The sequence below is a fragment of the Hippocampus bargibanti genome, linkage group LG03, assembly GCF_051943395.1.
Source record: "Hippocampus bargibanti isolate YZ-2025 linkage group LG03, ASM5194339v1, whole genome shotgun sequence".
In the NCBI taxonomy this organism is placed as follows: domain Eukaryota; kingdom Metazoa; phylum Chordata; class Actinopteri; order Syngnathiformes; family Syngnathidae; genus Hippocampus; species Hippocampus bargibanti.
In genome coordinates, this window is record NC_142736.1 from 19,444,385 (window position 1) to 19,460,683 (window position 16,299).

Genomic DNA, 16,299 nt, shown 5'->3' on the forward strand with positions numbered 1-16,299 from the left:
AATATCACATGCCCAAAGGGTTAGAAAACCACAGCCATTGATGATTTTCATTAGCCCGTCAATTTTTTTCCACCGTACAAGCATTAAGAAAGTAGGGGCATTCTTAAGGCAAAGCAGTTTGTGGGTGTTAAAAACAAAACACTAAATGCATTTTTTCATTATTTTTTTTTACGATAACCCTCGTTTGTGGGTGGCAGATAACAGCTTGAAGTCTCTCTTTAGGGCAGAGGTTTCAAACTCATTTTCTGTCACGGGACACATTGTAGATACGGTTTCCTCTCGAGGGCCGTTATGAATTTGGGGAAATCATTAGAATGTTTAATCTCTTCCACATAGTACATTCAGAATGCACAACACATTAATGAATAACTAGTTTACAAATCTGAAGTCAAGAATAATGACTGTTATTGTGGTTTTCATACGACAATTTGAAAGTTTGGTTCGGACTTTTGCAAGCATCGTGTCACTTAACATGCTTGTTTTGCTTTTGCGGGAGAATAAAATTACTTGGCGGTCCAGATTTGGCCCCCGGGCCTTGACACTTGTGCTTTAGAGTAATTGTTGAATAACTCCCAAACTGCGGCTTACTGTGAAGCAAGTTGGGATGAGTACATTGCCACCATACAGCACTGGTAGTCAAAGTCAGGCACAAAAAAATGGGCTGAATAAGAGCTCGGAAATTGACTCACTCTGTATGAAATCTTTTTCGAAAATAATAAAGTCATGTAATCTGAAGAAAGCTTTAGGTTTACCTGAGGTGGAGAATTTTGCTTCCGGTCCATAGCAGTCCAAGATCTGCTGGTCTCCAAATGACAACTTTTCCGACTCAAACTCCTCCGCTTCAGGTCAACATCCTCATATGGGTTCTCCTTCTCTGTGGACACAATGCTCAGATTCAGTACATCTTAAATTACAATCAATGTATTGTGGGATGCAGTCCATAAGACTGTGTGGTCAAAAGGTGTAGATGAGGGTGTAAGGAGCTTCAGAAGATCTTACTCAAGTTTGTGTGTAAAGCAAGGAGTCAAGGAAGAAAAGTCAATGGTCATTCCCAGCTGGAGTTCGCTTTTTCAAAACAGTTGTGCTTGGCATTGAGCCCCAGAGAACCTAGTGAGCCGAACTGAAGCTGATGAGTCACTGTCCAGGCATGTAAACCGTCTGCTCCAACGAGGAAGAAGAGGTTCATCTTTGTAAAGATTTTTTTGTGTGATAAAACCTTCGTGATAAGTAACTTCCGTTCCTGTGTGATCATAAATCTGATCAGGTCTTGGAGAATATCAGAAGAGACAAATCTATCTATACAACTATTTATCCACCCATCCGTATATTGACAGTAAATCTACAGTATCTATCTTTTGCTACTTTCACTCCGTAATCAAGATACATTGATGCTTCAAATGATGACAGACATGTCTGGATTTTGTCAGTGCCAATGCAGTTTGTTCCATCAACGTTGTGTGTGGACAATTCCTTTCAACACAATGGGCTGCAAATAAATGAGTCTTTGGTGTTAAATCCATGCCCTGGTCACGGCTCACTACATTACATCATTGTCTCCGATACTATTGTTTATCAGAACCTCACAAATTCACAGGTTGATGTCACCACTCATTGACTCCCAAGATGGGAAAAAGCAGGGAAAATACCAGCTTCCGTCTGTATAACCTCAAATGACCATAAAGTATAGGCCGCTTTTTGGGACTAACATGTCAAACGTGACACTGTACTAAAAGTTCAAGTGTGTTAATTCACTCTTTTCCTTGGGTTTCAGAAAGTAAATTATAGTAGAAATGGAAAGAATATGCATATTATAGGGAAATGCAGCCTGACTGAGGGCCAACTTAAATAACAGGAACATTTGTCATGAGTCCAAGTCAACTCAGATAGTTCCACTAAGAAAAGGCTGTTGGCAGCGTCTGACAACTGTGAGAAAGTAAAGGACTCAAATCAACGACCGGGACTGAATAATCATTTGACTGACTTACCGATACTGCAGAAAAAAATGACCATAGTATCCTCTAAGTAGCGTGTGACATTTTTCTTGGCAATATGGGTCGAGCAAACCATATGGAAATGCCATCTTTTCCAGATTCAATTTGGGATGCTTCAACATATCGTGATGTGCAACAATACCCGTCAACACATCAGAAGCCATTGTTTTCTTTTGTATTTTTGTGCATGTAAGTCCATTCAGAGTCAGAGAAAGCATTAGCATTACATCTGAGGCAAAGCAGTAGTTAAACACCAAACCTTGCAACCTGAGAATAACATTGGGTGGGCCGGTGCCTGTTCCAAACTCATTTTAATTATTATATACAACACATTTAAAAGAAATAAATGTGATTATAATTTCCAAAGGAAAAAAAATATAGATGAGCTATTAAATTTGTTTTAGCTCACTCCGGAGAGTGAGCTAAAACACTGAGTGTATGTGGAGTGCGTATTCCATTAACCCGCCAGCCGAACTTTGTTTTGTTATTTTAAAGTTAATTTTTAAACTTGAGGGGTAGGGCAGAGAGAAGAAAATCTGCTTTCCTGAATGACAGTGTATGTTTCATCGGAGTTGAGCACGATGAGAAAGACTCGCATGGATGGCCCCCATGCTGTGCAGCAAGTCCATTAAAATGAAGCAGCGCTGTAATAGGAGCTTGCTGGGAAAATTACATGTCTGTGAAGCAGCTAATGTACTGCAGGGTACTATTTACTCCTCTCTAACACGGTCTAATGCAGAGGGTGGATACACCTCGACTACACTGTGTGATTGAACATCTCTCTTAATGCAACCTGAGCTTTGGCCAGATGTCTTTACAAGAGTCTCAGCAGGAAACTATGTCAATGACGGTAACACATAAGACTAATGTCACCGAAATCAACAACACAGACGGCTGAATCATAGAATCAGTGTAGTAAAGAGTGTGATTCATCCTCCAGTTTAATGATTCCCTCATTGACATATCATTAATACATTGCACTTGTCTGAACCCTTTATCTCAGTGATGCAACACAACCGCAGTAAAAACACCACTGACTTTAGTGCGCACATTAAAAGTAAGCAGAGACCAGCAGTTGGCCAATGCAAGTATAATAAGCAGCCGACTGTCTAGCTATGACTACGCCCAGCAAAGGCATTGTTGCCCTCTGGACACTCTGCTAGAACAAGGCACTCTAATGCTGTGAGTGAGGCAGAAGTAGGAGTAAGGCAAAACATTTTAAAAAGCCTCATTTCGGCTGGGGTGGCTGTAAGTGCATGCAGATCATAAAGAGAACGGCAAAATTGGGTAGAAGGTATGACATTTAAAGGACAACCGACGACAACCGACGACAACCGACGACAACCGACGACAACCGACGACAACTGACGACAACCGACGCCTCCGGACAAGATGTGTCCATAATTTGTAAAATCACTTCAAATTACTTCTACTGAGCGTATTTTACAAAGATTCCATCGCATATAGCTATATTTGACGTTTTAAGACTCGCGCTGAATATTCAAGAAGTCTTGTTTTTGAGTTGGTAACGATACTTACCGTGACCTCACGGTAGGTATCGTCACTGACCGAGAAAGCGAAACACAATGCATTTTGGGCACTTTGTTTCGTCTGAAAACTTCGTGTTGATGGCAAAATTAGAAGGAAAACACATAAATAATGCAACGGTGAATCGTGTGTTGCACAAAGACTACTATTTGATACTCGCTGACATAAATTCCCAGCAGACAAATCAGCCCATTTCCAACAGAGCTTGGGCGCCATCTTCTGCATTTTCTGGCACGCTACATTGGTGTCATTGACGGCTCGAATTAATATGGGAGGACTTATTTAATCGATTGCAAACATTTATGTTTTCCTCTTCAGAACTATTTGAATTATATTCATAACTGGATGAGTAACAAGAAAGCATCTTCTACGAATCTGAAGCCATTGTTTTGATTCTCGAGCAATTTTGAAGTAATTTTGGGACACTTTAAGTCATTTTTATTGGTGTTTTTCATTTAACTAAAAATATCCGCCTACCTGTTTTGGGTATTTTAGATGCTATAAAATGTTTTTCTTATGTCAGTTAGGAAACTAAAAAATGGTGTTGGTTGTCCTTTAAGTCTGTGTTGTAGGCTTTGACAGTTTAGAAGGGTGTGATTGCAATGTATGCCGATTGCGATCCAGAATGCAACAAATTAATATTTTTCCATTTTTATAATAATATGTGGCACGTAATCGCCAATTTAACAGAGTTAACACTCTTCCCTTTGTTGTAGGAAATTTTGAAGACATTTTTTATTTCAATTTAGAAGGACTTTAAGCAAGAAATGATTCATATGACGTCTCTAATGCAAGATTGAGTCCATTATCTGAGTTGGGAAAATACATGATTTTGGGAATAAATTGCCACTCTGCTGTAAATTCTATGCAACATGGCAAACAAAGAGCTCTTTGCAGGCATTTCATTATTTTGCTCTCAGACAGACAACAACACATCCTCTGTCTCTGTGAACTGATGATAAATACTGGATGGAGCAGTCATTAAAAACCACTTGAATAAAATATGTGTTCATGCGATACGAGTTGCATGTCAAAACATATTTGAATTGTATTAAGGATTTATCATTCAGGCATTTTTCTTACATTATAGTTTGAGACATCATATCTGTGCCAAGCCAAGCTTTACTCACACCACCACTCACTTACAGCACATTAAATATGCCGATGGGAGCTGACAAAGGGAATGGGTCAAAGGCCTGGGGGCAAATGCTTGTAGAAAAAAATGTTGGCTTCAACATGACCAGCATTTTATGTACACATGATCTCACAAGTACATTTTACAGTAAAATACTCCAAATCCTTGTCCTATTGCCTTCAACTTTATCTCTGTTTTCATGGGCAAAAGGAAAATCAAGACTACTGTTTATAAAGTGTTATTCAGCAAACTGAATGTAAACTTTTGTAGTTTTGTTGTTGAAGGTAAACTCTGCCAAGGAGCCAAAAATATGTTAACTGTTTATTTCACAAGGTCTCAGAAGGCTTCACAGACCACTCACAGGCTGACACAGTCGCAATGTACACCATGCCTTTAAAAAGGAATGACGCAAGAGCAGGGACAAACCTGACAAGGGTTAGCACATTAACGTTCATCTTACACATTGCCTCGTTTCCACCCCGCAATCAACTTTAACTTTGTTCGGTTTTATACACAATATGCAACGACCGTCAGTTAAAAAAAAGAACAGGTATTATTTATTTGACATACTTTTCAGCCGAAAGTATAGTTAGAAGGAAATGGAAGCTTTCTCTCCTTCATGTATGCTTACCTATTATGTCCTCATACGCATTCTCCTCTAACGAGCTTTTGGACCTGGGTTGACGCTGCTTCTCTGTGGTTGGCGTGCCATTTTCTGTGGGTGAAGAGGGGTGTGACGACAGCGGGCTCGTCATCGTAACATCTGCTGATTCACAAGGCTCCCTAAAGGATAATAAATTTAAAAATGAGGCTGACTAGATGCAAATAGGAAAAATTAATAATGTAATCTCAGCAGAAGGCATACAAAGGCTCAATTTTTAACACTTACAATCTCAGCAAATTCATCAAAAATCCAAAATCAGCAAAAGCTGAGCAAAAGTTGCCAGAGGAAATGGTGTTACAGAGATGTTTGTTTTTGAGAGTATTTTTTGTACACATATGCAATGGGATATGTTTTCGGTGCATTAGTGCTCGGATCTAGATTATGGCATTGCTGAAAGCTCTTGCCTTTTAAATTTGGTCTGAAATTGCTGAAACCACGAGAATGCTAAACACAGTCCAAGGGATGAAAGATATTTCACATTAGGGACACTCTGGAAAAGCCCCATCCTCTCAGCATATTGTACATATTGCGTTCTTGAGAAGTAAAGTTAAAAATATTGGGGGAAAAAAAATACACCGTTTCAAAAGTCCTGTCTTGCATTTCATATGTATCGGATGCCGGATAAGCTGTGCTGATTGTTTCAATTAAGATGCAAAATGTCTGCATTTTTATTACAGTACAAGTGGGAATGAGTGCATGAGTAAATGGTAGTGAAATGGCCAAATAAATGTGCAAATTGCAAATGAAACCACCAGGGTTAAAGATAATATTAAACCACTGAAAGATACCTTTTGCATGGCAGAGTATTTGCATTAAATCCCTATAACCTCAACATGAATTAAAAATTTGACACGTCACAAAGAAAAGTGCAAAGAAAAGTCAAACGACAATGATTAAAAAAAAAACAATCAAATTAAATTCTTCCAAACCATTAAAAATCATCAGTGCTCAGACACAGCTTTTTTTCACCTACACACAACTACATGTGAAGTCTTTATTGACTCGAATATACAGTATCCCACAAGGTCGCCACGGGACTTTTTCACACTGTGACAAGGATGACCTCAGACAATGGCAAGCATAAGCCCTGGTCTAGAGAAGACATGGGCAAACTACGGCCCGCCAAACTTGTCCAAATTACAGTAAAAACAGTATTGGAAATTCATGACACAAAGTTAATACAGCCTATGTTTGTGTGCTTTGCAACGATACACGTGAACTGTTTCCGTCTGAAGGCGAGAGCGTCCGTGGCGAGTTTGTAGAGCGCGCGGTCAGGACAATCCATCCATGATTTTGCGGAGTTTAACACAAGTAGATATTATAAAGCTTGAGTATTTCGTTGTGTAACAATATGTTTTGAATGTTGAAAGTGATTCCATTTTTCAATAAATGTTGATTTCTTTAACTTTGCACCTTTGATTGAAACTTATTAAAAACAGGCGCAATCATGATAAATCACAGTGCGCATGTTATTTTAATCTATTTACATTTCCTCCACCCAATATCTGCAAAACAGTATGTAAATGCCATATCTTGCATATTCGTTGAGACAAATTGATTAACTGATAAGGGCTATTTTTCACATTTGAAAGACAGTTAATAAATTGGGTTGTAGTGTTCGTACTGTGCTATGAGGCTTGCACACACTATGTTTAATGATTTAGTATATCCGGCCCAAACACTCCCTCCAAATGCTCCTGGCCCGGACCCTATGTCAAATTTTAGAACCCATTGTGGCCCGCGAGTCAAAAAGTTACCCCCCATTCCCGGTGGATCCTGAGGTGTTCACACACCAGCTGGGTGACAAAGTCTCTCCAGCATGTTCAAGGTTGACCTGCCAGTGGTACGTGCCCAGAAAACCTCAACAGGGAGGCACTCAGGAGGCATCTTAATCAGATGCCCGAGCCACCTTATCTGGCTCCTCTCAATGTGGAGGAGATGCTCGAGTCTGAGCCCCTCCTGAGCTTCTCACTTATCTCTAAGGCAGAGCCCGGACACCCTGTGGAGAAAACTCATTTCGGCCACTTGTGTCTGGGATCTTGTTCTTTCAGTCATGACCCATCGCTCGTGACGCTGGATGAGGTTTGGGATGTAGCTCGAAAGAAGGGCTACGCCTTTTAGTACAGCTCATTTTTTATAAATAATATTATCATAAATATAACCGGCACACAATTACAGCTAACCACAAAAACACTTAAGTCCCCATCATTTACAGACAATCTGAAATGAAGATGCACATTTGGGGCCTAGGAATCATTAGCTAGCCAGCTAACTGCGCTGTGACATTTTATGAGTCAACCGTATAAACCATGTCTGAAATGGTGAAAATGCTGTCACTTAAATGCTACATTTGTATTTTGAAAAATATCAATGAATGTTGTTGAGAGGGTTGTTTGAAAAAGTATGATTGAGTAGAAAAAGAACCGCCCAAATAACCTCATCTCACCTGTCCTGCGACGGGCTGGAGTTGCTACCCATCAACTTCACTGGCCGTGTGTTGCTGGGTGCAGGGGTCGAGGGCAGGGGCGGGGGAGACTCACAGTCTGGAGATAGTCCATTCACTGGCAGTGTGCCCTTCTGTTCACGTTTGGCCTCGTACTCAAAAGTTCGCTTGGGTTTCGGTAGAGGGTTGATGGGAGATCCTCCAGACGTCTGTCTGCTCGCTGGTTCCGGGCTCAAAGACCTGACTGAAGTCACACTGAACCTTTGCCTTTGTTTTGCAAACGTATCAGGCACCAAAAGAGAATCAAGTTCCGTGGCTATCGAGCAAATACTACTGCGTTTGCTGGCGCATGTGCTGTCAAAGTCTTCGCCAATCACAAAAGATTTTTGTCTTGTCTTGTCTGAAGCATAGCAATTATTCAGATACCGTGGAGGGGGTGGGCTAGGATTCTCCTTCAGGGCTTGTTCTATCTTTTGTATCCTGTTGAGGACGGCCGAGGTCTCCTTACGAGCAGAGAGGGAGCGAACAAATGCCCCAGATGACTCAGTCTTAGTTATCCGTTTCTGGAAGCGACCAAAGCCGTCTTTGTCGGAAGCTCCTTCTTCTTCCTCCGTCTCTGTGTAGGAGCATTCTGAGAATGCTGTGCTCATCCTGCGTATCGCCTTAAAGTCAAACGCCTTCTCGCTACAGGGAGAAGAGAGCAAACTTGGGCAGCCCTCACTGCCTCCAATGCGATCGCGTCCTGGCCTTTTATCCAGACACAAGCTCATTCTAGGCAATGAGACTCTCCTGCACTCCCATTCTGAGATCTTTTTGCGCACTGTGGTGGGGAGAACACCCGTTACAGGCCCGTTGATAGAAACTGTGCGCTTGTGACCTTGGGTAGCAAGAGATCCAAGTGAGAGTGTACTCCAACTCAGGGGTTTACCATTAATTCCCTTTGATGGAGGAGAACCCCCTTGGTTCTCTTTTAACTGCTGGCCGTCTTGACTTTCGTGATACTTCTTAGCTTGAGGCTTGTAGATAGAAAGACGGTTGTCTAGGCAGCTGATGCTCTTCGACTTTGTAAGGGGTGGTCCACTGCCAAAGCTTGTGGTCTTGCTGTTCCAGCCAGCACGCACCAAAAAGCGTCCGTCTGTCCTGAGGTACTTCCTCTGTTTCTGATAGATCTTCGAGTCACCCTGGTCATCGGACAGAACAGGGCAAGGAGATGCAGACTGACACCTAAAAAGAGATTATGAACAAGCAATTAGAGGATTCAAATAGTTATTCATGACAACACTCAGCAGAGTGCATACCATACAAGATAGACACTTCTTTCCTTCTACACGTGTTAAATAAATAAATAAATAATGTATCTGGAGTGCCTTCCCATCTATCAGTGACAATATACAAACAAAATCAATGTGTTCTGAGTTGCCAATGTCTAAAAATGTACATGTGAGCAAGATATTTCGAGTTTAGCCAGAGTGTGACATAGTGTGGCAAATTTAATACTGTTCCTCCCCACACCAATCTCTGTATCTCTGACTTGGCATCTCGGCTGCGCAATGATCCACCACATTCTAGTGACAGCTGGAAAGACTGAAACACTTTGTGAAGTGGTCGACAGCTACCAAACAACGGAAAGAAAAAGCCATTCTGTGGCATCTTTGTACAAGATGTGTAACAATCCATGGACAGAATACTTGGGGTTGTGGGGATGATGTCTTACTGGCATATGAAGGCTGACCCATATCAAAGTTTCCCCAAATGCAGCCCACGAATGTGGCTTCTCCATTTTTATTTGTATTTTAGTAGGTTGAAAAACCTCCCCCAAGCTGTTGAAGAAGAGTTGACACAGCATTCCGAGGTGCTTTCAGTGGTGCTTCCAAAAGTGCGAAGGTCAAGTCCTCCAAAGGATGGAGCTCATGTATTGGCTATTAGAACGTGACCTAGAAAAATTCCATCTGTTGTGTTCATCCGCAACTAAATTCAATCACTTTCAACTCCGCGCACGTGCACGTCCCCAAGTTTTGGAAATCAGTTTTGAAGCTTTTTTCTCATTCAAATGTGAGACGATAATCAACCACATATGTGAAAGGAGTCACGCATTTTCAATTCAGTCATAAAAATTGTTAGTCAACTTTTTTAGAATATTGACTACAAATTATGGAGTGTTCCCAGAGCAGGAGTGTGAAATTCATCCAAAATAAATCCCAATGCCAACATAGGTCTATACAGATCCCAATCAACATATTAGCAAAGAGTAAATTACGTAAATAAGTATTCAAATGCATTATATGTTTTACCTGTGAGTGTCTTCTCAATCCTTTCCTGTCCAATGCAGACTGAGCCTTGCAGTCAAGTGATACTCGATGCTTATCCCAGTGCTGCCTGAACCTGTCAGTTTCGCACAATGTTTCTTCAGTGAGGCAAACTTTCCCAGTCTTACCTCACACGCTGTACGACTCATAAACCTTGGGTAAAGTTATCATGACTTGGAAGCTGGGTTTGTATTGCAAAAGGGAAGCATTACGAGATCTGATGTCACAGTTTTAGTTTGAATAACAAGAAACGTGGGAGGAGGAACCTATTAGTTGTGGCAATGCGATCCAACAATGCAGGTTGGGACATAGCTCTCCTCACACCTGTCTGCCCTTCCCTGGTTTCGATCCTCATGCTGCAGCGTGAAAGACTTTGAGAACACATTGAAACCTGCTTGTTGCTAGCTTGAAGTCAATTTTATGTACGTATGTTTAAACAATCAATTTCGAGAAATGTCTTGTCAGACCAAGTCAAATATAAAGTCATCTATAAATTGGCTTCTGCTTGATATTATACTGTAATCTCATGAGAATGAAAATTCCGTAAAACAATTTTATTTGATACAGACTGCTATCAGATCCAAAAGAAGACATTTTGCCTCAGAGTCAAACAAGGGGTAAAAAGAATGTATTTTGAAATAAGTCGGACTTGGTCCTTGGAATCGTTCCAAATTAAATGACCGAATCACACGGATACCATGGGAAGCAACAGAAAACTTGAAGCTAAATATTAATGGGGATGTTTTAGATGTAACCAGACACAAAGATTCGTTGACTTTTCAAATGTTGATTATTAACTTGTTCACCACGAAAGTATATCCTCTGGGATTTTTAATTTAGGGGGGCGAGGGGAGCTCTATCCATATGTTCATTTTTTTGCTGTTTTACCCAACTATTGTGCAGATTTAACCGCTATTTTTCTTCCCGTTGTCCCTGTCTGACAATTGCTTCATTTTTTGTAGTTAATAAATAAAGAAAGAAAGAAAGAAAGAAAGAAAGAAAGAAAGAAAGAAAGAAAGAAAGAAAGAAAGAAAGAAAGAAAGAAAGAAAGAAAGAAAGAAAGAAAGAAAGAAAGAAAGAAAGAAAGAAAGAAAGAAAGAAATAAATGAGTAGTATATGTGGAGTGATTGTCGTCAACTAAAAAAACTATACAGGAGTATATGTGTTGTTCAGGTACATGCAGTTCCTCAAAATGTTGAAAACCAAGTGTTTAATTATTGCAGAAATTGGTTATAACAGCTAATTTTATGTTGCTGGGTTAGTTGCCTAGTGTGTGGTTTGTTTGTTTGTTTGTTTGTTTGTTTGTTTGTTTGTTTGTTTGTTTGTTTGTTTGTTTGTTTGTTTGTTCAAAAATTGTCCAATTCAGTTGTTCAGGGTGCAGCAGACCTAAGTGGATTTCAATTGAATTAGTTGTCGTCCTAAGTCCCAACACATTCGTATTCCGCCCACCGGTAAATGGGGTTTTGGTCATATAGACATGTTAAAACAGACATGGGCAAACTACGGCCCGTGGGCCACATACGGCCCGTTAGGCTTTTAATCCGGCCCGCCGAATTTGCCCAAATTATAGTAAAAACAGTGTCTGAAACTCATGACAAAAAGTTCGTGGACAACAGGGCAGTTAACTGAAAAGTTGCCTGCCCCATTTTTTCACAACTTGAAGCACAATGAGACAACCAATCACATTAAAAAACATTGTCACAAAGTATAATTTTTTTTTTAATCAAGAACATACCTACTACAAATGCTACCTTGCTTAATTTACGGTAAATGTGCATGGCTGTAGATTTTGCTGCAGTAGTCGATTGTCATTGCGTTGCACAATGCAAAGTTTGCATTGCTTCCTAAGAGCCACGAAGCCCCTTTCATAAGTCTCACGTACACTTCACAGTCACGGTTTAATGTAAATTTACGTTTTGTAGCATCACATATGTTGTTAGCTTCTTTTGAATCTTTCTTCTGGGCTGAGGTTCGGTGCATCTATTTTGGAAAATGACATGCAATTGCATGACTTTATAACGCTTGATAGTCCGGAAGAAAGAAGCAGGCTTCTGATTGGCTGCCGTCCCCAGTATGCAAATTTCAACTGCTGGTAGCCTATGTCTGTGTGCTCGGCGATGGTACATGTGTATTGTTTGCGCGTGAAGGCGAGGGTGTCAGTGGAGAGTTTGTTGAGCGCGCGGTCAGGACAAACCATCTATGATTTGGCGGAATTTAACACAAGCTTGAATATTTCGTTGTGTAATAATATGTTTTGAATGTTGAAAGTGATTCCATTTTTCAATAAATGTTGATTTCTTTAACTTTGCCCCTTCAATGAAAACGTATTAAAAACAGACGCAATCTTGATAAATCACAGTGCATATGTTATTTTAATCTATTTCCATTTCCTCCTCCAAGTATCTGCGAAATAGTATGTAAAGGCCATATTCCTTGAGACAAATTTATTAACTGATCAGGGATATTTTTCACATTTGAAAGACAGTTACTAAATTGGGTTGTAGTGTTCTTACTGTGCTATGCGGTTTGTACACACTACATTTAAAGGACAACCGGCACCATTTTTTTTGTTTCCCACTGAAATCTAAAATACCCAAATCAGGCAGGCTGATATTTTTAGTTAAATAAAAAACACCAATAAAAATGATTTCAAAATGAATCCGGAAATGGCCAGTTTCAGAAGGTCCCACCCCCTTGTTCGTGACGTCATGCCAAGACGTCTTGCCTTGCTCGAGAATCAAAACAATGGCTTCAGATTCGGAGAAGATGCTTTCTTGTTACTCATCCAGTTATGAATATGATTCAAATAGTTCTGAAGAGGAAAGCATAAATGTTTGCAATTGATTCAAGGAGTCCTCCCATATCAATTCGAGACGTCAATAACAGCAATGTAGCACCCAGAAAATGCAGAAGATTGCGCCCAGGCTCCATTGGAAATGGGCTGATTTGTCAGCTGGGAATTTGTGTCAGCGAATATCAAATAGTTGTCTTGGTGCAACACACAACGATTCACCATGGCGTTATTTGTGTGTAAGTCTTAAAACGTAAACTATAGCTATATGCTGTGGAATCTTTGTAAAATACGCTCAGTCTAAGTCATTTGAAGTGATTTTATAAATTATGGACATAACTTGTCAGGAGGCGTCGGTTGTCCTTTAATGCTTTAGGTTTAGTATTTCCAGCCCAAGCACTCCCTCCAAATGCTCCTGGCCCGGCCCCTCTGTCAAATTTTAGAACCCAATGCGGCCCGCGAGTCAAAAAGTTTGCCCACCCCTGTGTTAAAAGGATCTGTTAATACAACATTGCCTTGCGCATTAGGCCAAGACTCAAATCCACAGCTCCAGCATGATGCGCAAGAAGGATACAAAGGAAGTTTAATCCTCAATACGTAGATTGCGATCTACCAGTGGATCTCCAAGGTACTATAGGTACTATTGGTAGATCGCATGACAAGGTGATGTGACATTGTTATGAACTGATGCGATACAAATAAAGTTGTGTTTAAATATAATGGGTAGATCCTTTTGACTTGGTTATTTCAAAAGTATTTCCAATGCTGAAAAAGTGTGAGCACCCCTGAACTACAGTATCGGCATGCATAATAACTACAACATAGAACAATGCATTCACTGTAAGCTCAAGTCGGACCACATATTTTTGCACACCAAAAATCAGCCATGACTCAAGCAGGTATGATTGTTGATATATAACAATTCACATCCATCACTGTAACTTTATCTTTCAGTCTAAATGAGTTTCAGAGTGAGGAGAAAACAGATGATGGACAACCTAAGCAAGATATCCTGTATCATTCCTCAAGCTTGTTTCTCTCATCAGCTTACAACATGCTGCAGCTTGCTACTGTTAATAGTTGGATGGGGCCCTTGTCCAGGATCCAGAGACATACGGTACTTGCGAAAGATTTTCCTTTTTTTTCAACATGGCAAGTCCCGATACTGATCAGGCAATCGGAAATCGGGCCCAAACGTGTCATTTTGGCAGATCGAATCAGGGGTATAAAATTCTGTTTTAAATATGTTATTTTTTGATGTGATTGTATTTAAAAAAATACAAAGCAACAGCATATCCCAGAAGGGTACGCAGGTGGTAGACTAGTTCGTATGTCTAGTTTAGAGGTTGTGGGTTTGAATCCAACCCCAGTTTTCCTGGGTCGTTCTCCCCTTGCTTGTGAAGGTTTTCTTCGGCTGCTCTGGTTTCTTTCCACGTTTCAAAAACATGAAGTCAATTTGGATGTGCTCTTCAAATTACATTGTCTGCAGAACCACAAAACAGGTGATTCAGACTTGGACTCAGGTGCAAAAAATTGTGATTGTCACATCTGTCATGAGTGACAAGTTGTTGACCATTGTTTCTCAAGAGTAAAAACAAACACTCATTGCTTCCCAAGAAGTAGTTATTTGAAAATTAGGAGACATGACTGTAAGAGTAAATTGAGGTTGGGGGGGGGGGGGTCACTAACCTGTCAGGGGGATCCTGTGGAGCTTTACCCCCTCTTGCATGAGGCACAGCCTTTGAAGTCTTGTTGGCAGTCATGCTTGCCTCCAAACCGCCCACTCACCTAATGGACAAACACATGCATGTTCAGTATCTTCATCGATTTTAAAATCAACTCATGGACAAAATTATAAATCATTATTGAAGGCCAAATTAAATTAGCTTTTTTTTAACTAGCTACACAAAGTGGTTGAAAATGTCAAATAACAAAAATGACAATTTGACATAGTGTTTCAGCTGAGTTTAATTTAAAACATTATTATGCCAGATACTATTTGCCAAGACAAATAAAAGCAAAGCATAAAATGGAGCTATGGCGGCTAAATCCCACCAGATCACGGGTACAAGTTGTGTGCTGCGGATGAATGCACTTCACGGACGGTGATGGAAAAAAAGCAGTTTTATAGCTCGCATGTTCTCCCTCAGACAAGAGGCCATTACTCATGAAAATCGCATTTCCCAAAGTACTAAGTGACCCTGTGCAAAAGACTCATAGCAATTGCTCTGCAGTACAATGAGGTCAGGTGGAGATCCTTCAAGATCAGAGACGGAAAATGGGTGGACACGGAGTAGCATGTCATGTTTACAGGAAGTTGTTTTATGAAGAAGCCAACCAACCAGAAGTGTGGCTGAGACCTATAGAGATAGATGAGAAGAGAGAGGGGGCATTCCTGCTGTCAGCTATTTCCTGTGACTGCGAACCATGCTGCGGGGACGGCACATGCATCATGATTAGCTTTGTGAGACAGACTATGCTCTGGATTGAATGCATAACAATACAAGGGCAAAAGGCAAGCTTTACACGGGCAAGTGTGATGGTCACAATAAAATGTATGGATGAATAATTTGGACACAGATGACCGCCCTTCTTTTTAAATCCCTGTTCATCTACCGTATCTTGGATTGATTTTCTACTCCATTTAAAGAATATGTTAAAATGACAACGGGCCAAAAATTACAAGTGTCATACTGATATTTTTAATGATAGCAGTCCCATACCTGGCTTTTGGTATTTATAGTTAGACCACTGCTTGAAGGATTTGACCTTTGCATTTCTTTATTTATTTACTTATTTTTAAAAGCTAGAATCAGTGAGTCACTGGGGCCCAGGATGGACTTTTTAGTGTAAACAACAAGGCGTTAGCCAACTGACTTCCTGAGCTCTGATAGCATCTCCCCTCGCAAAATCCCAGCGAGTAAAGAGACAAACTCTGGAATACTATTGCACTGCCTTGTCGCAGAACTAATGTTATTTCAATAATAACTGAATAATGCATCTTCTCATACGAGCAAATAACCACAAATGTTCAAACAGAAATTGAAATATAGTAAAGTCTCGTTATATCGATATCGGATATATCGATAGTCCCGGTTATATCGATACTACAGTAAAGTCTCGTTATATCGATATCGGATATATCGATAGTCCCGGTTATATCGATACTATTTCTATGCACGCAGAAAATTACATGCAAACAGGGTCGGATATATCGATAGTCCCGGTTATATCGATATTTTTTCGGACTCCCTTGAATATCGATATAACGAGACTTTACTGTATTTCTATGCACGCACGGAGAAAATTACATGCAAACAGGTTCGGATATATCGATAGTCCCGGTTATATCGATATTTTTTCGGACTCCCTTGAATTATCGATATAACGAGACTTTACTGTACGTATATAAACATTTACG

At 40.3% G+C, this 16,299-nt stretch overlaps 1 protein-coding gene across 2 annotated transcripts in view; it reads right to left on the bottom strand.

Moving 5' to 3' along the window:
- Nucleotides 1-16,299, bottom strand: part of dennd2b (DENN domain containing 2B) — a 53,864-nt gene that overhangs the window by 21,345 nt on the left and 16,220 nt on the right. For both annotated transcript variants that reach the window (XM_088992425.1, XM_088992423.1), the window contains exons 2-5: nt 14,568-14,666; nt 7,785-9,005; nt 5,306-5,457; nt 753-874 (exon numbers count right to left, since the gene is read on the bottom strand). In XM_088992425.1, the coding sequence (XP_088848551.1) occupies nt 753-874; nt 5,306-5,457; nt 7,785-9,005; nt 14,568-14,641 (1,569 nt within the window). In that variant the 5' untranslated portion in view covers nt 14,642-14,666. The remainder of the gene's footprint in view (nt 1-752; nt 875-5,305; nt 5,458-7,784; nt 9,006-14,567; nt 14,667-16,299) is intronic.